Source organism: Tachypleus tridentatus, chromosome 1 (assembly GCF_004210375.1).
Source record: "Tachypleus tridentatus isolate NWPU-2018 chromosome 1, ASM421037v1, whole genome shotgun sequence".
Lineage (NCBI taxonomy): Eukaryota > Metazoa > Arthropoda > Merostomata > Xiphosura > Limulidae > Tachypleus > Tachypleus tridentatus.
Window position 1 is genome coordinate 78,530,255 of NC_134825.1, and position 24,847 is coordinate 78,555,101.

Consider the following 24,847-nt stretch of genomic DNA (forward strand, 5'->3'; position numbering starts at 1 on the left):
AATAAATGGAAAGCAAAATGAAAAAATAATCCTTGTTATGTTAGTGTGCTAATAACAAATGATTTAAAACACACTTGGTATTGTTGGTCTTGGTCTATAATAATTTTTCATGCTTACCTTTTACACTGTTTTTCTAGAATATTTCAGCTAGAGTTACTTCAAGCAAAATAGACGAGTCAGTTGTAAGTTGTAAAAATGAAAAAAAGATTTATATTTGTTTGAGACATTAATAATGTTTTAAGTTAAGTACTGCACTAGGATAATATTGATTATTTTGTTTTGATTTACATATTGTATTACTTCCCCTTAATTTAAGAACATAAACTGATTAATCTCACACGTTGCCAAACACATAAACGACCCTAAAAATACATCGTTGCATACGGATGTTACAACTGGATACATTAAATGATTATTACAAAGAAAGGACAATAAGTAGTAACGCTCCCCAGCCGTTAAAACCTACATTGGAAGTGTGTTGCTAACGTGAGGTTAAAAAATCAGAACCGAGTAGGTGAGAGCAGACTTTTGATGCGTAATCTTTTTAATTGAGCTTATGTAACTGAATACCACTGCGTAACAAATTGCACATGTTTTCTTTCTTCCTTAAATAATTTCTTCAAATAAATAATGGTTTCTTGAAAATATATTTTTGTTTTTATCCTATGTGAAGACTACACCTTTTATCTATTTTATTACGGTGGCACCATTAAAAACCATATTTATTACTGAGATTATGTCGCTTTTACAAAGGCAAGATTTGACATATGCAAACATGTTTATCAAATATCTTAATGTCGTGGAACAACGTAAGAATATGAACTACATTTGTTTATTAAAATTAAAAATTGACAAAGGTGAAACTTAGCAAATATCTGCTCTGCCACTGAAAGTTTACAACTGTTTTCTTGCCCTAACACAAATGCTGGTAAAATTGAAATGGTTCACTTTTAAATTAGCACTTCTATTGATATAAGTGAAATGTGTCACTAAACAGCCAAAATTTGATCAGATGCTTGTAAGTACATTATAATGATGTTGTTTCTTAAACTGATGTGATTTTAGCTAAGCCGAATCAGTACTTGCTTTCTCATATAGTTGATCGAAACCAAGTAAGTTTAATCAATTTGCTCTCATCTTAAACCTTGTTATGTTTTCTTTACAGCTCTTGGAAAAATTCGATAAAGTGGGAGAAAATAAGACGACTGTTTTACCGGTTATCGAACATATATTCAAAGAAAGTAATTTTGTTTTATTCGTTTCATGAACTAAACGTAATTTGCTTCAAAATATTTTTGTTGTACTTCTAGAAAAGGAATAAAAATAAAAGACCAGATTGTAATATGTTACCTAACAGCCAGACATCAAAGTTAATTAATGCAGTAAATACCGAACAGTTTTTACAATGGCGTATAGCAACAGCGCTGAGTACATCAGTGAAGCTTCACCCAGTCCTTTGGAGATGACGTATTTCCATTATAAAGGAAATAATGCATTAGCTATTACATTACCTTTTATACTTACTTTGAAAGCATCTGTGTACAGAAACAGTTAAAATCAAATTTCGGCATACAATTTTATGTATAATTTCTTACGGTACACTTTAACTTCCTGCATTGCCATGTATATAGAATCATGTGACTGTAGCATGAAATACTTTCACTTTTTATATTGATAGATGGATGAAATTATATGAATCTACTGTGAAATACTTTTATTTCTCGTATCGCTAGGAACATGAAATTATGTGAACTCATTGTGAAACAGAACTTTGGAATCATATTACTATGATGCAGTAAAATTGTTTTCTTTTAAGTGTTACGTTTGAAAATTAACTTTGTCGTGAGTTGATTAAGGGCAAAGTGTAAAAACACTATAGATATTTTTATGTATAATAAAAAGTAACAGTTTGTTTTCGTTTAGTCTGATTTTGCACTCAGATGTGTTCATGAACCATCAGTTATTTTGCAGATGAAAATAAATGATCCAATCTCTGCATTGAGAAATATAGTACTTTCGCTGAACTATACTAGATCAATGAAGATATTGGAGAACTTAATGATATCGTGTTATAAAACACTAACTTAGATGTACGACTGTGGCGAGAATTAGAGTCTATATCATTTTCAACGAAAAGTTTTGTTTTTTTATCTTGTAGTTTGGAAAGCTATTCATAATTAATTCCCTACCGTACTATGAATACATATGTTTGCTCTTGGCTACTGATACCGAATAACTTTACTTTATTTCAGTCTTCAAAACAAATTAAACACAGAATGAAAAATAACAAAATATTTATTTATGCATTGAATAATCTTACTGTTAAAGGTTTGATTTAAAGGTTAATATGGAGCTTCAACCATATAGCATATGTTAGGAGTACCATATTTGTATACAACAATCACAGTTTAACAGCAAAGCAAGAAAGAAAAGTGGACGCGATCAACTTATTTAATTGTATAGAAAAACATGATATAAGTTACTGTTTTTTAGTATATTTATAGATCACACATGGCCGTTGTTTGAGTGATTGATAGTTTACATCTTAGAAGAATGAAGAAAAACAAAACTAACTTAACAGTTGCACTTCGTGGCTTGTTAAAAAAACATGTTAGGAGTATGAAGGTGTGATATTCTCAGGTGAAACTGATTTACCCCCCACCACTACAAAAAAAAAAAAAAGAGAAAAAGGAATGGTAAGATAAATTGTAACAAAAGTTGCACTAGTGGTAAGATAGAACAGTGTGGTAAGATAGTTTCATATTGTAACAGAGTTTGTTCCCAGTTGCACTAGTGGTAAGATAGTTCAACAGTGTGACATAACTTGTTCTCAGTTGCACTAGTAGTGAGATAGTTCAACAGTGTGACATAACTTGTTCTCAGTTGCACTAGTAGTGAGATAGTTCAACAGTGTAACAGAATTTGTCCCCAGTTGCACTTGCTCATTCAAAGTAAATTTCGTTAGCCTCTCAAAATGCTGAGCATATTACACAGGTGGAATTGCATAACACGAAATATATATAAATTATTTTTATACTAAAAATAGTCTTAGGTCTACTTTTGTCTTGTTTTTATTTTGAAGTAATTTGAGTCCTCTGAGTAATTGAGTTTGTGAGAAGGAAATAAAAAGATTGAATACAGTTGTACAAAAGCCTTGGAACAATCTTTATAAAAGCACGATACAAATACAACACGTATGTTCATGATCTAATTTTTTTACTGGAGAATTAGATTCAAAACTGTCTCAAACAGAATAAATACCACTAAGCTAAGTTAGTAACTTTAAACGTATCCGAAGTCACTTGTGCTATCCAGGTGACTGGTTTCACATATTATCATAAAGGAAGTCATAATCTTAAGACATCAACCTACTGTCGATGTAAAAGATAGTGAAATTCACATAGTATACGCTTTACAGCTATTTCTCCTATAGAATGACAAAAAGTGCTATCTCAGATGAATCACACAAAATTATAGCAAACCAGGGAGACAGCAGCAAATTAACACTTTTTTTTACCAATATGTTATGTAGGAACTGAAAATACAAATAAAAATAAAATGCATGATATCCCATGAAACACATGGGAATCATATCACATAAAAAATCAATTTGGGTTTTAATAATTAACAACTACAATTCGCATGCCAATTGTCGTTGCTACAAACAACATGTACGTTTTGTGTGTTTTTTCGTATAGCAAAGCTACATTGGGCTATCTGATGAGTACATCGAGGGGGACAAACAACATATGATCGAAGATAAACTATTAGAACTTTTCAAAATTACAGGAGAAAGCAATTATCTTAAGAAGCAGGTCACATTTTATAGGTTATATCTTTCAACAATTGCCCATATTTTAACGGTACGGTACTTTTACACTAATATCTTAAATAGTTATACTTTACTGGTACAGACTGTAAAGAATCTGGCTGTCCAATAATCACAATCTGGTACATTGTCTTCCGAGACCGATGGTTTACAAAATTTACTTGTTTCAGGACAAATGAATATTGATTCAACAAAAGGTGAGTTTTGAAAAATATGTCACATATTTCTTTAAATTCCCAAATGAGTAATTCAAAATACCAGTAAAATGTCTCAAAATTCTACTTTCACTTTTACTTCCGTTTTTATGTCGTATAAATCAGAAGTGAAATTTTTCGACGTCATTGTTTACTTGGACGATTCCTTGTCTCTGTTAGGCTCTGTTTTAATTATTTCTTAACTTCCTCTTGTCATAGCCTGGTAGTTAGGGAGCTCAAATCGAGGTTTAATTCCTCTTATTGAACTATCTTGCCCTTTTAGTCATGGAAAGATTATAATGTAAAAGTCAATTCCACTTTTCGTTGGTAAAAATTATTCCAAGAGTTGGTGGAGCTCACTTCCCTTTCCTTCTAGTCTGTCCAGCGCAGTTTTGATAGTTTTGGAAGAGACGTCATCCTCTTACAACCTTGAGAATCATCATACTAGTAACAGAAACGTAGTACCTGTTTTAAAAATAGTATTTCTTATTTTAAAAGCTAAGCTGTAACTTGTAATAAAATAATAATCAAATCTACTATTTATGAAAGAAAAAATCTATACTGTGAAGTGGATTAGGTTACCTTTACATGTCATTATACTGTTTCAGGTATATAAACCTTACTATTTACTATCTAAGAAATTTGCTAGGATAATCAAAATTTAGAACTATCAGAAAATATTTTCATTTTTGCTTATTTACCAATGTTTGGGTGCGTTCTGTTAAAATGATTTTGAAGATTCACAACACTGTTACAGTTTTGTCATGATATTCGTTCATACTCTATATGGCAGTCGTGTAACTTGACAGTAGCCCTGCAGCGTTGTTTCAATTGCAAACGGTTCTGTCATAATACTGTAATGTCCAAAATACATCACTTCTGGTTGTAGGCTTTCAATAACAAGTCTGGTGTGCGAGGACGGCAGTTTACAGTTTCAATAGTCCAATCGCACATGGATTCATAATCGCTGTGCTCGGCAACTTGACTATTATGTTTTCTCTTGAAATTGTATAAATACCCGTTTCCTTCTTCAGCTACTTGATTTCTACAATGGGTGAACGGAAAGTATGACTGCACGCCTTATCTTGGTAAATCCATACATTGCTGGCCCCTTTTCCAGTCAGAAAGCCTCCTTGATTATTTTGCGTGCTGTTGCCTGGGCCACGTAGACGGCTTTTGCCACCGACCTTTGTATTTGAATGACCTACTGTTATAAAATGCTGCACTTTTCTTACAGCAACTGGTGTAGGACGTCTGGAGATCTCTCTCTTAATGGTCTTGGTACCTCAAATTAATTAGTATTCCTTTGTTTTCCAATGCCATAAAGAAGATGGGATATTTCCATCTTTGGAACTCAAAATATTCGAATTGAACAGGTCTTTATAATTTGAACGTACTAATCATTTGTGCCACAATGAATTGTTATATGCTATTCCCAAAATGGTATCACATAGTGGTATCACACTACCTGTGAGACACGACAAACAATGTCAGAATGTAATTCTGATAGATTCTGTTCCACTTCAACTTTATATTGGATGTGGCTATCACGTGACTTGCTTATTTACATATTCAAAAACATTTTAATATAAGGTACCACACTTTGTAGCATTAATTTTAGAGAGTCGTTTTAATTATACTTAAATAAATTATTAGCAAAGAAGATCTAGGTATTTAAAGAAAACATAACTTATATTTTCTCTTGCCCCCAAGTAGCGCAGCGGTATGTCTGCGGACTCACACCGCTAGAAACGGAGTTTCGATATCCGTGGTGGACAGAGCACAGATAGCCCATTGTGTAGCTTTGTGCTTAATTCCAAACAAGCATACTTTCTAAGTTGTACTAAAATACCCAAAGAATATATTTCAGAAAACTAAAATAGGTAAACTAGTGTGCTGTTTCTAGTTCAAAACTAAACACAGATATGTGCAGACAGCCATTTGTTTTGTGTTACGTGAAACTTCTAGAAGGAGCAAAAATAATATTCTCCTACATTGGAAAGAAGAGTAAGTGTTCATCTCCATGAAAGCACTACGTACAGACAAACTATTTTTTGTTGTTGTTTTTTTAAGCACAAAGCTACACAATTGGATAATTATGTTCTGCCTATCAGTGTATCGGAACCCGGTTTTTAGCGTTGTAAGTCTGCATCATACCGCTGTACTACTGGAAGGCTTGTAGTAATGAAACTGTTAGGTACAAAAATTTCTTTTTGTAAAAATTGGCGAAATTTTTTACCAACGTGCCGATTTATAAACTTATCATTTGCTTTATTTGACATACGTTTAACATTGGACAGGAGTTTAAACAACATAAGGAAAAGGTTAAAGGAGAATTTTTATCTTTGGGGTGCTTATCTGGTTGTTATGTATCACATTATACAGACAAAGCACAGACATAAACCTTTGTTAAAAATATATCTGAGAACGGCTGGTATGGGTATTAACACTTTTATTAATAAAGCAGAGAATAACGTTTAGACCTTCTTAGGTCATGTTCAAGTTAACGTTGTTTTCTGCTTTATTAATAAAAGTGTTAATACCCATACCAGCCATTCTGAGTTATATTTTTATTACATTTAGTTAATCATTTATATTTGGTTGGTATATCTCATACTTCTCGCACATATTAAAGATCTTGAAAAGATAGCAGTGGAAACAGGAAGTGATAGGACCGAGATATAAGTTTATTGAATTTCTGGCTAATAACCTAATAACTAATGATCATAACTTTCATTATGTTTTCTCTTCGTATTAGGTAACGACCAATAATCACTCCAAGAACTTCAGAAATGTCACTTTTATGTTAAAAGTCGGAAACATCTCATGCTTAGATAAGATATACACGTATATGTATTCCAGTGCAATTGTCCATAAAACTTTTTACGGAAGCTTCATTAGTTTTGATCTTGTTCGAAGTATCATAAATCACTGAGTCAAATGATTTCAGGATATATTAGTCTACTCCATATACATTAATTCCTGTTATGAAAATGGAAGAGTGAAGTTAACTAGTAGCACTAAAGTCGTCTTAAACTCTAAACAAAGTTGGTATTTTTTGATAAAATATTATCACATTATTTTACCCATTTTGCTCGCAAAAGAAGGCACTGTTGCTTGGAAATTACTGTAAAACTTTGGTGGTTATTCATGAAGCTATTACAATCCCCTTACTTATTACTGTGCGTCCATAATATCACTCACAGCAAGCCATCTATTTATCCAGCCATCACAAACCGTTCATTTACGTAACAGTTTTCATTCATTATACCATTCACTATTATTCACCTATTCCTTTACATATTACTGTACTTTCATCATATGATCCATGCTGGTCATCTGTTCATCCACTCCTCACAAGTCATGCACCACCATTGTCTCTCTATAACTTTATGATTTTTTCAACTAGCCACCACAACTCCCTATTTAATTAGCGTTATCACCTAGTTTTCTACTCACCAAGCCAAGAACAAGTTGCCCTCTGTTCATCTAGTCATTACTAAACATTCATTTATTCACTATTACCCATTTGCCACCCATAAACGAACATTAATATTTGTGATTGTGATGTTAAAACAATTATTATTTTTCATCAATGCAGTTTTTATGTCAATACATCTTGTTATTGCTCAATTTGCTATTTTTACCATAGTTGCTAAGTATTTAATAAAAAATAGAGACCATCAAGAAAAAGACAACATCTCACCAGCAGAGAAAGCTGTTTAAAATAACTCCAAACAAACGAAAATCTTATCGCAAAAGAATTAGAGAAAAAGAGAAGTTTCTTAGTCTCAAATAAAAACAGTTACCGATGTGAAATAGGATAACAATCACAAGACATTTCTACCTGTGTAATTATAAACAAGATCCAATCAAGACGGTCAAAAAATAAGCCCAAAAAGACAATCAAATATCTAAAAAATAAAGTATTTTGCTGAAGAGAATACTAATATAATCAAAATCCTCCCATAGTCGTATACCTGAAATACCTAAAGTCCCTAAAGACCATAAACAAGACGCATAGAAAAAGCTTATTACTTTACAACAGAAACAATATTCTGATTACTGAAACAACTGTTGAAACAATATATTAAAGTACGTTCCATCACATTTAAACAATGCAAAACACTTCTTTGGAGAATAAAAAATCTTACCAACTGGAGTAATAAACAATAGTAAACAGGAGTAACAGGACGATTGTCTTTGTTATTTACCTTAGACGTAATTGCCTTGTATCTATCTGCACATTTTCCAGCAAAAATCAGCTGTATTTTGTTTAATTTTCTCCTGTTCAAAAGTTACTTTAAATTCGAAGGCAATTTTCACAAACGAAAGAAAGGAGTAACAATGAGTAATATAGCAGAAGTCAAATTTACAATAATATTGATGCATACACAGAAAACAAAAGCTGTTGGTACACACAGAAATAAAACATGTTTAAATCCAGACGTGAGGTAAAGATATATTGACAACATATCTGATGTATGGAATCATGTAAATGATATACTGTAGCAGATTACCACTTCATAAAACAACTTTCACCCATCAGTCAAGTTCACACTGTAGATAGCTATCACATTTGTTACGTATTACAATTTGAAATAGCTAGAAACCGGGTTAAATGATAATTTAGATTTAGAAGTTAATTAAGTTTCGATATGTATCACATTTATATTTACCAAAAAGATTAATACACACAGTTTTCTTTCTTAATACCAATATATTTTAATATACAAACAACAATACAATTTATAATAATTATTGCTGCAAATAATAATTTATATACAAATCTTTTACAAACTTACAAGTAACATAGAGTCTTCTTTTTCCGATCCGGAACTTCCTTGATATCTTATCGATGGTTCACGATGAGTGAATTAATTCTGAGTTGATATACTTACAATTCACTTAACGGGGAGCTATCTAGCTCTTCCCTGATCACATATGAGTTTTTACCGCTGAAGATATGTAAAGTCTTCATAAAAATACTAATGTCCCATATTAATCTGTCATAGTTAAATGATTGGTAATGTTCGAAGTCAATAAATGTTCTTGGTCAATGTGTCTTAAGTTCTCAAACAATAAGCATTAACCACAGTCATAGGATCCGACGTTTATAGTATACAAACTGCAGCAAACTAATAACATGTTGTCTCTTGGCGCGTCGCGTTGGTTACATTTATAGGCGTGACAGGAAAGTTTCTACAAATATCAGCTTGAACAACGTTACTGAATATACACTAGTGTTTACGTACACACATATATTGTTGATTTTTACACTAGAAATTCTTGTACAAATTTAGTGAATAGGCGGAAATTTCGCGATACAGATTTAACACTATAACGTATGCGATTTCAAAATATAGATTTAACTTAAACAAACATCGATATTAAAATAAATATATAATAGTAAACCTGTCACAGTCTTCTTGGACGTAACCTTATAGGCTCGAAACAGATAAACACAGACTTCTATGTATAACAAAGAATCTAAGAAACTGATATCTATCTCTTCATTATACATCACATCACCAAGACCAAGCTGAAAGTGGAATAAAAATAATAGAAAAAACTAAAGAGAAGAAATCGAAACTGTTCCACGTCTAACATTCATACAGCACATAAATACGTTAAAACATTTCTATTACAGAACAGACAACTCGAATATTACATCGATAATGTTTTCAAATCATAAAATATACAACAACAGGCCCGAAACAAAAACAATATGAAAATACCCCTACAGTAAATATTTCTAACAAAAGCAACACATTTACAACCAAGATTCGTGAACATTAAGCAATTCCACTAACAATAAACATGAAGCAAAAAAAACAACGAAAAATAACACTGAAAGAACATTTAACTCACTTCTCATTACTGAAAAATAAATTGTGATATAAAACATTACTATGTCCGAGAAAACCGAGCAAGACAAAAATACCACCCCAAAAGCGTAGTGTATCAAATCATGTGCAATATATGTGAAGACACATATACAGGAAAAAGTAAAAGACCTTCACGGGCACTCATCTCGGAACATATTAATGCGTTATATAGACATGAATATCTAGAAAACATCTCCAACAGAACACTTTCTACACAAATTTAGAACCTCAAACAAAGACAGGCAAAACCTATTTACAGTTTCGATCTTCAAAATAAATAAACAAATATTTTAAAGAGAGTAAATATATGAAAGCTATACTCATTGGCGAGAAAATTCTAAAAACAAAAACTCGTAACTGAATTTTACTCGTATCTATATTTCCGTTCAAGCACACACACACACATATCACACCCAACACTTTTAATATTATAGCTTTATGATATCATACACTCTTCTATTTTTTGAAATTTTTCGAAGAACTAGGTTAAAATTAAAGGGTTTAAAAATGTAATAGGCCTAATACTAATGTCTTATGACAAATATGATTTCAATAACCTGTAGATCAACACTTGTTATCATATCACAGTCTTACATATTAATATTGCACAGTCTTTTCCATGTATTTGTAGTCTCATTAATACAGTATCTCACTGTAGTTATTTATTTCAACATTGTTAGTAAATTTTGTACTTTTCAATTCAACGTTTTTTTTATCAGTCGCCTCAATTATTATTTACTTTGTAACAAAACGTTGAACATTTTGAATTTTTTTAAGTTTACAGTTTACATAAGTAGTATAATTAGTAACTACTATACTACAATATACAAACTGTTGTTTGTTTTTGAATTTCGCAAAAAGCTACTGGAGGGCTATCTGGGCTAGCCGTCCCTAATTTAGCAGTGTAAGACAAGAGGGAAAGCAGCTAGTCATCATCACCCACCGCCAACTCTTGGGCTATTCTTTTACCAACGAATAGTGAGATTGACCATCAAATTATAAAGCCCCCACGGCTGAAAGGGCGAGCATGTTTGGTGCGAAGGGGATGCAAACCCGCCACCCTCAGATTACGAATCACACGCCTTAACGCGCTTGGCCATGCCGGGCCCCTAACTGTTGTGAAACAACAATAACATTCTAAACATTGTTAAAAGCACGTAACGAAAGTCTCGAACAATAGAATACCAAACAAATTTTAAGAAGATAACGCACATTTTCACATCAAACAGTTCTTGTGCCAATAACCCTGATGTAGAAGCAATAGTAGAACGTTGTCTAAAATAATATCTGAAGAGTAAAACTTTAGTTTCTTATGTTACTTTACATTTCTGCTGTGTCAATCCAATAAGTGAATCTTAGTTAGAGCATTTTGTGGTGGTATTTTCATAACCTTAGCTGGAGAATTTCGGATTGGTAGCTTTATAAATGTATTGTGAATAGAAACGTACCTTCAGTTGAGTTGCTCTTCATAGATGACAAATACTACTGAATATTTTTCTACCGTTACTAATAACATAACTATCTTCGTTGTAAACATGCTATTAACAGTTACTTATGTGAAATTAATTGAAAGTTAAAGGGTATATCACATATATTTAAACACATTAATTCCTGCAGATATTCAGATTTTTTTCAAATATTTAATGTTTTGTTTCAAGTGAAAAGATCTCCAGCGGAGACAGAAAAGAAGCCAAATATGATAGAAACTTTATTAAACCTTTTACATAAATATACAAGTTTCATAATTTCCTTGTTTTTTTCCTTTATGAAATATTCTGTTTGCTATCAAATTATGTTTGCACAACACGTCCATTATTTATCCCATTTTTCCCTATTGCATTTGGTTAAACGTATTGATACCTTTATTATCATATTATGATTACTGTTTCTTATTAGGCATAAAGTTTTACAAATGGTTATCTATGCTCTGCTCACCAAGGGTATCAAAACCCGCTTTCTAGCAGTATAAGTCTGCAGACGTACCATTGTGCTACTAGAGAGAGGCAAAATTAGTTTAATTTTGTTTTTAATTTCACAGGTGTTTATTATTTATCTTAACTTAAACACAGCTTCGTCGCTACATCTTATTTAAATTTTTGTTTTTTGATAAAGTGAAATATACTTACTTTTATTAATATTGAAATGGATCATATTTAGCTTGTTTCAATTTTCTTTGCCTTCATTTTTTTATTTTTTAGAATTAGACATCCTGGTATATTTTTATAATTACTTTATTACTCGGTATGTGTTCGTTTCCTTTCCATATTTGTTATAGTTCTCAACGTGTTAGACATACTTAGTGGTATTTGTGGAATGTCATCTTGGATGCGATATTTACTATTACATTACTTTTTGTATTAACAAAAATCTATCTCTTTACTTATGTATCCTTGCATTTCGACCAAAAGAAGGTAACGAAGGAAAATTAGATAAAATTGTCCTTTATTCCAATGGCGATATATTCTTACCATTGAGATAATGAGTTTTATTTGTGACCAAATTTTTTTATATATAGAGTGATGAATAAGTTATTAGTTTCTGATAAATTTGACGTATGCAAATTTAATCTCAAATATTAGTTAATTGATAAGTTACTTATTTTATGTAACGATATAATTCTTTCCGTAGGAGATGTTGAATGTATCTATGTCTAATAAAAAGAATCTTCCACTTATGAAAATATAAGCTTGATACTCTTATCTTCCAAATATGAAGGTATGTCTTTATACCATGAGAAAATGTGAACGCTAGATACAACAATAAGAAATGAATTGTTATTTGTTATTTTGAATTTCGCGCAAAGCTACTCAAGGGCTATCTGCGCTAGCCGTCCCTAATATAGCAATGTAAGTCTAGAGGGAAGGCAGCTAGTCATCACCACCCACCGCCAACTCTTGGGCTACTCTTTTACCAACGACCAGTGGGATTGACTGTAACATTATAACGCCCCACGGCTGAAAGGGCGAGCATGTTTGGTGCGACGGGAGTTCGATCCCGCGACCCTTGGATTACGAGTCGAACGCCTTAACCCACCTGGCCATGCCGGACCTAAGAAATGAGAAATTTGTGTTATGAAAACTATTATTATTTTTTGTTGAAAAATAACCTAAAATTTCAGAAATTATTTACTTTGAACTTGTTAGTTGTATAAGCATAGGCTAAAGTAAGTAAAAATTGCACTAAAAATGTTAGTACCATTAACAAGAACAAATCGTAATTCGTATTGCAACAAAATAAACCTTAAAAAAAGACAGTTTCAGAATATTTTGAACCAAAAAGGCGTATAGTTACGTCAACAAGAATCTAGTATAAAATGGAACCGAACGTATTAAGAAGTGTTTTTTTCATACATAAAATATTGAGTAAATAGGCTAGTTTAATTTAGTAAGTTCACGAAGAAAAATATTTTTGTAACATTTTCTTTACTTTCATGCTTGCTTATACTGTGGGGAAAGCAATACCTTTCAAAGTTCACGATACTTGTCTAGAATCTTAATATAGTGTATGTTTTCTTATAGCAAAGCCACAAAGGGCTATCTGCTCAGGCCCACCGAGGGGAATCGAACCCCTGATTTTAGCGTTATAAATCCGGAGACATACCGCTGTACTGGCGGGGGGCAATCTTAATATAAAACTAAAGATAAATAAAATCGTGAATTTAAAATCCTATGGGCATCATTATCAATGGATCAAATTTATACAAAATCATTTGAATATAATTCCAAAGTTAAAAAAGAAACAAAGAAATAAAGCCGAAAAACGTAATTACGCACCGACAAAGCGGTAAAAACATAAGCATAACAAAACAGAATTTTGGTTAATTAGCTGCTTCATAGCATTTTAACAGACAGGCAAACACGTGTACTCCTTGCATTCACATCGACACTGAGTTATGTTTTTGTCCATGCAAAAGGAAATCGTAGAAATTGAGCTCCGTTCAATAACAAACGCTTAGAAAGCATGTTTACAGACATATCATTCTCTGAAAAAAGCAATTTATTTTACATTCTACTTCTTTTTGCAAATAATACAAGGCTATGTTCACTTTTTCCACAAAAGAACGTTCTGTAAGACCTTCTTTTGTGATTTTTATTGAAAGCAGGATAGCTGTAGAGGATTTGCTAGAGTTTTGTAAATTTTACGATTTAGACAAAGCTATGAAGTTCCCCGTCTATAAAAAATCAAAACATTAAAAACGTTCTGTAACTAGCTACTGATGATGACTCCTTTGGTATTTTTACAAATGGTAATCATAATATGGCTTATTTCTTGGTAGACTTTTGTGTTTGATAGTTGTAAAGCACAAAGTTGCATATGTGTTGTACCCATCGCGGGTCCTGGTGGAATGAAACTGAGATGTATTTCATACTGTCAACTACTTTAAAGTATAAACCAACTTAATGGTTTCTACTCAAATTAATGTATTTATGTCACATAAAAACATCCTGGTCTACTTGATAAACGTAACCCTTGTTGCAGCACTCGAAAAGATCTATAGTTGTGTCTTATGGAAACATTAAAATCGTTCACAAGAATTTTTAACGTTTGGAATTTAGATAAATTTGAACAGCTACATTAGGGTTCCTGACACATTTCTAGGTAATATACATTCAGCTTGTGATTGAGCAAATCTTATGAACGCAACTAGCAAAACTCAATGGCAAGCAGCGATCGTATAAATAATATTTTAATCATTTCTCTCTTAAAGCCATAGATTAGTGAGTTCACTATTTCAATCGCTAGCTACTTGAAGGTTTGTTCGTTTGAAATTAACCACAAAGATACACAATGGGTTATTTATGTTCTGCCCACCATGGGTGTCGACTGGAAACACCGTTATTTCACTGGTGGGCGATACTTGAAGGAAAATTGCACTAAAGCTCTTTACTAAACATAATTTGATCTTAGTGGTAAAATAATGTTTTTACTCAACGAAAGTGATATTATAATTAAATATTAAACTAAGCGACGACGTCTTAAAATATAGTGTACTTCATGTTTTTTTTTTAATAATTTTAGGGCATATCACAAGATAAGAATATTTGATATTAATATAATGAAAACTTATATGTGTTTGTAGTCTCCACGTTCTAAGGATTCTAGAATGTGAAAGGTAACGCTATACAAGGAATCAAAGTTTGTTTCTTCAGCGCAAAAATAAGTAATAGTCTCTCTGCGCTTTGTCCACCATGGGGATAAGTTTGTACATTTACTGCTAGCCTCTTGTGGACGCAATGAAATATTAATAGGTACCTATTATATGAGATAAAATATATATATATATGAATAAAACTTAGTTCTTAACTTAGAAACCGTACGAAATTCATAACTAAATTATGAACATTATATCTAAAGTAAAATGTTAAAACAATTAATTTATTTTATCAGTTGTCTCAAATTTTGTTTTATTGTGCAAGTTACCCGTATAATTTAGAATTATTGTTTTCTATAAAACATATGTAGTTATTAATAAATTACATTGCTCATCTAGTGATTCAGCAATAAATTTGAATGACATTAGGAACCAGGTTTCGATACCCATGGTAAGCGCAACACATAAAATTCATTTAATAGTTTTTCTGTTTAACTACAAACGAACAATGAATTATTGTTTTTTTCTTTTAAAGAAAGATTTTAATGTTTGAAATGTGTTGGAAATAAAGCACACTAGAAAGCCCACTGACTAATATTCTAGAAAATAGCATTTTTAGATTTAAATTAAACTAAATTAGTAATTTGGCCGACTTTTGTAAACGAAATCCTAATTCATCCGGTTAAAGAGCTTTTACAAAATTATGAATTGGAAACCAAATATTATATAATTTAAACTTTTGTCTTCTTATTGGCAATAGTTATACAAAACGCCAACAAATCAAACAAATTATTCGGGCTTCATACGTGGCAAATTACAATTCTACCATTTTCCAGTACGTATTCTAATTCATTCTCTGACTTATATAGTAATGTAACTTAGAGATGATTGGTATATATAATAAATTTTTAGACAGGAGGAATCTTTGCTCCACTTTGTCGTTGATATAAAGTTAGGTTTTACACGGTTTTTGATACTTTGTATTTTGTAACTTGGTTAACCTTTATACACTTTTTTGCATCTTCTAGTCCTCCCATTTTAAAAGGTTTATTGTCATTTTTCTGCATAACACGTGCTGATTTGACTGTAAACGACTTAAAGTAATGTCAAGGATCATATACTTTAAATTTGAACTGGTAATAAAAGAGATACTTTGAAACTTTTTGGAAACGAAAAAGTATTCTTCTTCGTTTTATAAAACAAGATCTAAGAAGAAGAATCTTACCTTCAGAAGAAATTCCTGATGTCCAAAACAATACCAGGAAAAGCTGTAGTTTCATGATTCTTTTGAAACACAAGAGAAAAAAACACCTATGTTAAAATCTGTGAGTTTTTATGAAACAACTGTTTTCAACATAAATAAAAATATTGTAGACATAAGCATTTATGTGCTCTTAATGGTGATTTTTTAATATCAACATTAGTTATCAATCAGATTCAAAAGTAATCGTTAGATCACAGTATATTGTGTTCAGCGTTAAATTGTTTGTAATTTATAACACAAATTATTAACCTGGGCAAATACAAAACATTATGTATCGTGTATTAATATACTAATAAATTTAAATGTCAAACTTATTTAACGTGTACGTTTCCAGTTCGTGCCACAATTTTTTTTTATTTTTTTGTTGAAATTTGTACAAAACTACATAAGGGATAGAGCTGCATTACTTATTAATTTTGAAATAATATACTATGTGGAAGGCAGACAATCAGTATCATTCACCGCCAACCTTTGGTATATGTTTGTCAGAACAAATAGTAGTATTTAACCGCAACTCTTGTAATGCACACATGGTCCAAAAGTGCAAGGCATTATTTTTAAAATATTTTGGAGGTAACGAGAAGCAAATAATTGTAATCTCAGATCCACAACACGTTAATCGCTAGACCTCAAACTCGTAATTTAATGGTCGCCAGTTCGAATCCCCTTCACACCGAACATGATCGCCCCTTTCAGCGGTGGGGGGCGTTATAATATTACAGTGATTCCAATATTCGTCGGTTAAAGAGTAGCCCAAGAGCTGGTGGGGGTGGTGATGGCTAGCTGCCTTCTCTCTAGTTTTACACTGCTAAATTAGAGACGGCTAGCGCAGATAGCTCTTTTGTAGCTTTGTGCGAAATTCAAAAACAAACAAACAATGTATAGTGTCCTAAAGTGCATTAATTATATAATATTCATAACGTTATATGGTGAAAATACATAATCTAGAATATGAAAATATGCTACAAATATTTTTAAAGTTTTTTTATTCTTTGTGAACACTAATACACTTATAAACTAGTAAGAAACGCAGCTATCCAACAACGCCATCTTGGGTTACTCTCATCTGACCAAACAATGGGAATTAACCACTACTCTTATAGCACGTGGAACATGTTTTTCTGCGATAAGAGAGTGCGAAATATGAGTCTTTAGATTCATATTCCGAGAACACTAACCATTAATGCTCGGCCTCTTTTTAGTACTTAAAGCATTTAGTTACAAAATATGTAATAATTTAAAATAAACTTTATGAATAGTGCTATATTATTGCCCCACCGTTTCTCTTTATAGAACTTATTCATTCTACTCACAAAATCGCCGTGGTCTCCAAAAGGTTTCATGAAACATCGGGCCGGACGTGGCCTAAGAGTTAGTAAACTGGATTGTGGATCGATAAGCCTATAGTGAAAGTCATGGTATGTCACTTTAAAATAATATAATAGTGGTAAAAATAGTGGTCAAAAGCAGCCGTCTGTTAGGCAAGTTGCTGCTGGCTGATTAGCTTTCTGCTGTCAACAACTCTGAATTAGTGTGACTACGGCTGAGTTGCTATAAGCATAAATATATTGCACCTCAGAATAACCATCAAAACATCACTAATCTTAAAACACCCAGAAAAATCTACTAGCATCACATTATCTATGAAAAGTAAAAAATTGTCAAAATGTAGCTCCACTGTCACTTTATATAGGCTGTGATTTTACGTGACTTGTTGAGTTACATGTTAAAATCATTTTAATATAACGTACTCAGCCCTGTAATTGTTAACAGTGATCTCTCGTCTTATAAATTAATACAATTTTCTAAACAAATAAGTAAATTGAAACCTAGGAAAATATCCAATGTTTTTGCTAACCAGGTAGATATACAGACTGTTGATCCTGATAAATATTTAGATATTTAAACCGATCCCATCTGCTAACAATTCAAACTAACAATCCTGTTAACCAAGGAGGCATTATAATCAGAGACTCTACTAACCAGGTAGATACTCTGATTGGTGACCTTGTTAACCGGACAAATATTCAACCTGATAACTCTGCTATTCAGAGAGGTACTGTAACCAAGACCCTCCTAACCACATATATATTAAAATCGACAGACCTTTTATTTAAAGAGATTTTCTAGCCAAAGATTCTACCAAGCAGGAAGATATTTTAACCGACAATTTTGTTGACCAGGTGTATATTTTGACCAACGATCTTGCAAATCAGCTAGATATTTTAAACAACAATCCTGCTATCGAGGGAGATATTCTAACCAGAGACTCTACTAACAAGGTAGATAAAGTGATAGATTTTATGATGTATTTCATAACTCAGAAAGCAGCTTTAATGAATTATTATCTAATACAATATCTATAGGATAAAGAATAGTAATCTGACAGTTTCTTGAGAAATTTCAACTTCTCCAATGCACATAAAGTGTAGATCAGATTTGAATAGAGCATATTCAGATTATGATTTACATACGTCTACTGAAATCATAACAAGTTTCTACTAAATAAATACCTTAGATTACACACTTAACGTAACGTAATATTCATTATCAAATGCACAATTTAAAGGAGAAAAACATTTATTGCTTTATTAATGTTTAAGAACATTGCACAGTTTATTACCTGAGACTTGCCCTTGGTTATTAAATCAATGAGTCTGTAGTTCTTTTGTAACGATTTTCCTGGAGATACCTTCTATGTAGTCTTCTCTTGCGAAAGAAACGACATTGAAGTACAAACAATAACCAACCAGCACACACGGTGATTTCTATCACTCTGGACTCCAGCGACCATGGCCTTGCTCAATGTTCATTGGGTTTTGTAAGTCACGTGTCAATCTCACTTCTCGTGCAGAAGGTGGTACTATGAAGTAACTTTCTGTCATCAGCGTTAAAGTTAGAATGATTATACTTTTAATATGAACTTCACATTGTCACTGCTACACTGGTCATTTTGAATATATAGCACACTAGCTGTAAAAGAAATTCGAAAGATATACTCGTATATTATTAGTGATCAGCCGGCGACTGTATTTCTAAGAAAACAATTTCTATTTATCCAGTTAAATCATCAAAGTTTTGTATGTCCTTCTAAGCAAGACTAAAATAATTACAAAAATTTGCTGAATCATTTTATAGTTGTTAATTCTTTTCATGTTTACGCTAATTACTCCAACGAAAGATAACAACCCTGATTACTCACCAAATCCTTCTTACCAGTTCATTTATGAAAGCTTTAAAATTCAGTACCTCCTTCCTGAGTAATCATAGAGAAAAAAGCTATGAATAACACAGCAGTTGCTTTATGTAACATTTTAACAGTTTTTGCTTTATGGTAACAAACATTTGTGATTACCACAAAAACGTTTCAAGAATTCTGGGTAACCTTTTAGAGCCAATTAAATTATTTTGTTCACGTAAAAGTTTCGGATATTTGCTGTGTATAATGACGTACCGACAACCTTTATAAAAGGCCAGTTGAATCTAAATAAAGGAAAAAATCTTCACAGACCACACTTTAGTATCTCTTAGTGGGCCCGAAATGGCCAGATAGTCAGGACACTCGACTCGTAGTCTGAGGATCATGAGTTCGAATCCCCGTCAAATCAAACATACTCGCCTTCTCTCCTGTGGGGTCGTTATCATGTTATAGGCAATCCCACTATTCCTCAGTAAAAGAGTAGTAGTCCAAGAGTTGGCGGTGGGTGGTGATGACTAGCTGCTTTCCCTCTAGTCTTACACTGCAAAATTAGGTACGGCTAGCGGAGGTAGCCCTCGTGCAGCTTTGCACGAAATTCAAAAATCAAAGAAACAAAACAAGTAAGCAAATCTCTTAGTTATAGAGTTATGATTATATATGCATATACATATATATAAATTTACAAGGAAATTAATTAATTTTATGCTAATTGGGGTACATTTCTTTTGCGAAAGGTTTAGTTTAAGACTTGTTTTACACTTATTCACGTGATTATAGTAATATGCGTTTATTTCCATTTTGGCTGTATCCTCAGAGATATACTTCGACATGAATCCTGCGGAAAATCTCTGATAAAAGAAAGGAGTAAACCATTGAGAGTAATTTTCTAAGATGAATACAATATTAAAGCAATAAAAGTAAATATTTCGTAAGTGGAATATAGTTATGTTCGTCTAATATGTGTTTAAGGGAGCATCGTATAATTTCTATTTTCTATTTACAAAATAGTATTTTCAAGAGATATTTTATTTGCCATTTCTAAAATATTTTGTAACACTCTAGTCATTAAACTTCCTAGTGCCGCTAAATAAGTCGATTGGTTCAGTGCATATTCATTTTGGTGAACTGTGTTTTTAGGATTTCTTGCTTCATTCTGTACTACAGGAAATGCCAAATAATAAATAATCTCAACATTAAATATTCTGACACTGCAAATATTCTCCCGGTAAGACATCAATAAGCTAAAATCTAGAGTTAGATTCCCCGCGGTGGCATTTTAATGTGCCAATTAAAATATGTTTGTTTGATTGTTTTTTTAAGAAAACAAAAAAATGTCTCAAGATTGTAACGTATTGACTAACGTAAATTTATTTTAATATCTATCTTTGTTTCAGTTAAATATATATTTAGAAATGCATTTAACATGTACTGCTAAACGTGTACTGTAAAATCCTCGCATGTTCATTAAATTTGTAGAATATTCTCGAGTGTAAGATTTGTTTATTTTCCAATTTCGGGTAAAGCTACACGAGTGCTACCTGCTCTAGCTGTCCCTAATTTTGCAGTTATAAAAGCTATAGCTGTGATAAACACTTATTAATCGGGAACTTTTAGATATTTGACCAGAAACGTTTGTAGATTTCCAACATTACGAACCATTTGTCTTAAGTGAACTAGCTTTAGTATTTACACGAAGACATTAGATGTTTTTTTCGGGAAAAACTCACATCAGAGGTAGCTAGCTAGCTTCCCGTCAAGTGAAGCGTACCTGTGTATCAACATATAATTGATTCGCTCATAGTGAACCGTCGATAAAATATACAAAACCAGACCAGATAGAAAACAGGATTGTTTGTGAGTTTGTAAAACTTTTGTAGATAAATTCTTATTTGTAATAATTGTTATTGTAAATTGTATTATTGTTTGTATATAAAAATTAACATATAAATTAACATTAAAATTTTTGGCTATTTGAAAATGTTTGTTTGTTTTTTGAATTTCGCACAAAGCTTCTCGAGAGCTATTTGTGCTAGCCGTCCCTAATTTAGCAGTGTAAAACTTGAGGGAATGCAGCTCGTCACCACCACCCACCGCCAACTCTTGGGCTACTCTTTTACCAACGAATAGTGGGATTGACCGTAACATTATAACGCCCCCACGGCTGAAAGGGCGAGCATGTTTTGGCTCGAAGGGGATGCGAACCCGCGACCCTCAGATTACGAGTCGCACGCCTTAACGCGCTTGGCCATGCTGGGCCTTGAAATTGTAATACGTGACATATTAACCGGAAACTCGTCTAAGATAAATTATAATATGTAAGAATATAAGAAAAATCAAACTAGTTATTTATGATAAATAAACAATGAAATCTATGTTATTTTTATCACTTTCTGTATTTTTTACGAAACTTCCACTTTGCGTTTAGATTGAAATACTTAATCATTCAAATAATCTTTATAGTTTTTGTTTGAAATAGTGGACTGTGTTGTTTGTTATTGTATGTGTATGTTTTTTCTTCTACCAAAGCCACATCGGGCTATCTGCTGTGTCCACCGAGGGGAATCAAACCCCTAATTTTAGCGTTGTAAGTCCGTATACTTACCGCTGTTCCAGCGGGGGACTGTTTGTTGTTTAGCACAAGGTTACACGAAGGGCTATCTGTACTCTTCCCACTACCGGCATCGAAACCCGGTTCCTAGCGTTGTAACTTGACAGGTATGCCGTTGTGCCACTGGGGAGCTAAGTATATAGTTAAAAAATATCAATTATCAAGCCTGAAGTTATAAACAAATATGGTTCTCTGATCAATGTACACAAAAATAATTACATGTGTTATACATACACATATGGCTTCGATTTCTTTTAATGTTATTCAATATTTTTTTCAAAAAAGTATGATTTATATAGCACTGACAATTCTATTGCTTGTAAAGCTATTTCTTTATTGTGACATTGTTTGATTTGATGTGTTAACTTTCTTTCCTACATTTTATTTTAACATATTTCTGTTCTGCCATCTTGTTTCCCTGTGACGTTTTCTCACGTGTAATAATGTTTGTTTTTGGATACATTATTTCTTCCATGACATTGTGTTCTGCTCTCATATATTCTGTTCTGTTCTATGCTATTGTTTCGAGTCACAGTTTTATTATTTTAACTTTACTTTTTACCGTAATCTTATTATTGTAGTGAAATTGGTCTTTCATAGAACATTTTTACATTTTTCATTGATAATCTTTTCTTATAGCATTTTCGGTCCAGTAATACCGTTACTTTCTGAAATACTGAACTATTGTACGAGTTTCTGCTTGCGATATGTTTTCTTCTTTTAACAATATTCTTCCTGTGCCACTGTTTTCCCTGTGTTTGCTATGACTTTAATATTTCCTAGTGACTTTGTTTTTTTATATCATTCTATCTTTCAAGTGATGTTTTTCCTGTATCATGATGTTTTCCTTTGAAGTTACATCTTCCTGTTCTGTGATGTTACTGTTTCGAGGCGTTTTTCTCCTTTAAAAATACTTTGGTGTCATGTTGTTTCTGTCTTATTATAGTGTTCGTCCTTGCAGTAAAACAAGTCTTTCTTGTTTTGTTTCTTTTAATTCAATGGGTTTTTTTAGTTTTATCAGAGATAAATGCTTTTGCAAATCTTGTCCTTGTCTCGTTTCTGCAAATCTGTAGCATTTTCACTTTCGGCAAGGACTGATTCATTGACTAATTTCAGCAAGTTGTCCACTTGATTCTGTTTTACAAGTATAGTTTCTTGAAGAATTCATTCAATTTCGTTCCTTGACTATTTTTTTCACGTCTGTTCCGTCTATTCCTTTTAATAAATTTGTTAGCCTGCTCGGCTTTCTATAAACCCAATTTCTGCACTTTTTTTTAAAGTGTATTTCACAAAAGTTTGCTGCACGCCTGTTTCTTTGGTTGATTTGTGTAAGTTTGATTTGTTACTAATTTCTTTAAATCTTGACTTTTGTTCTACAAACCAGTACGAATGACTAATCTTCGAGAATCTGCTACTTATTTTTACAATTTTCTAAAAGTTTGTTATATTGTGTTTTCAGTAAATTGTGTTATCTTAATTACTTTCTATAATCTTCCCTAATTGTTTGTTTTAATTCATTAAACTAATATTTTTTCTCCAAATTTTCAATACTTGTAATGATTGCTAGAACATTAGGAACATAGTCTTAATAGCCTGTATTTACTATGTCCTCTAACCTTAACTAAATGACAATAATGATCAGGCATAGATCTATAAGTTTTCCGAAAATGTAAACAGAATAGTCTTCAGTATTTGTTGTACAATCTGCAAAATTACCGTACCTTAATTACCCTATGTTCACAACTAGAACAGCATCGGGACTTGAAGCTGCAATTTTAAGCTTTTACATCATCGACCTTTTCCATACTTCAGTTATTTTGTTTCTTGAGTATAATGGTCCGTCTTGATTATTATTCTTCTGATTATCAAAGACGTGCCATTTAATCGTCCATTGAGAATCATCCATTGAGCACTGTCTGCTGCTTCCTCATTATACAATTATTTTTATAACATCTTCTATTCATGCATCAGAAAAAACAACAACAAAATTTTCATTCCATTATAGCTCCAGGAAGATACCGTACTTCTGAGTTTATATGCCCTTGATGAATAATTTAATGTCACCCCCTTATAAAAAAAAACATATCTTTGAGTTGAATTCTTTCAAATACGAAGTTTTCAATCACTTCACGGTGTAACTTCACTTTCAGATTTAAAGCAATAATTTGAACTTTATTTATACCGATCCCTTATTTCTTTTTGTTTAGTACTAGTCGTGACGGAACTTAGAAATTCTTTAGATGATGTTCGGACTCTACTGTTTCTGTTATGTGTTGTTTCTGTGTATTCAGTTATTTCACATAAAGAAACATGTCGACATTATTAGTTATCATTTGTTGTAGTGACTCACAGCTATTGCATTGAATACGTGTAGCTAATACTTTTCTGGCCTTTCAATATATAGATATGATGATGAACTAAAATGGAGGATTAAAATTTCCTTTTTTTAATGCGCGTGGTTAGAAGTATGTGTAACTTTGCTAAATATTTCCTTTTTTATACATGAAATCATGATACAACGCTAAAATCAGGGGTTCGATTCCCCTCGATAGGCTCAGCAGATAGTCCGATGTGGCTTTGCTATAAGAAAAAAAAACACACACATACACACACTGTACACATGACTCGCAATATGATGGTCGTGGGTTCGAAATTCCCCTCAAGCAAACGTGCTCATCCTCACAGCTCGAGGATGTTATACCATGACTATCAATCCCATTATTCGTTGGAGAAAGAATAGTCCCAGAGTTGGTTGGTGATCGGTGGTGATGAC

The 24,847-nt window shown here is 32.3% G+C and overlaps 1 protein-coding gene across 1 annotated transcript in view; it reads right to left on the reverse strand.

The window, feature by feature from the left end:
- LOC143253058 (fibroblast growth factor receptor-like 1) overlaps positions 1-19,032 on the reverse strand; it is a 39,211-nt gene extending 20,179 nt beyond the window's left edge. The window contains exons 1-2 of the mRNA XM_076506220.1: positions 18,891-19,032; positions 16,229-16,287 (exon numbers count right to left, since the gene is read on the reverse strand). Of these exons, the coding sequence (XP_076362335.1) occupies positions 16,229-16,283 (55 nt within the window). The 5' untranslated portion in view covers positions 16,284-16,287; positions 18,891-19,032. The remainder of the gene's footprint in view (positions 1-16,228; positions 16,288-18,890) is intronic.
- Positions 19,033-24,847: the final 5,815 nt, after the last annotated feature.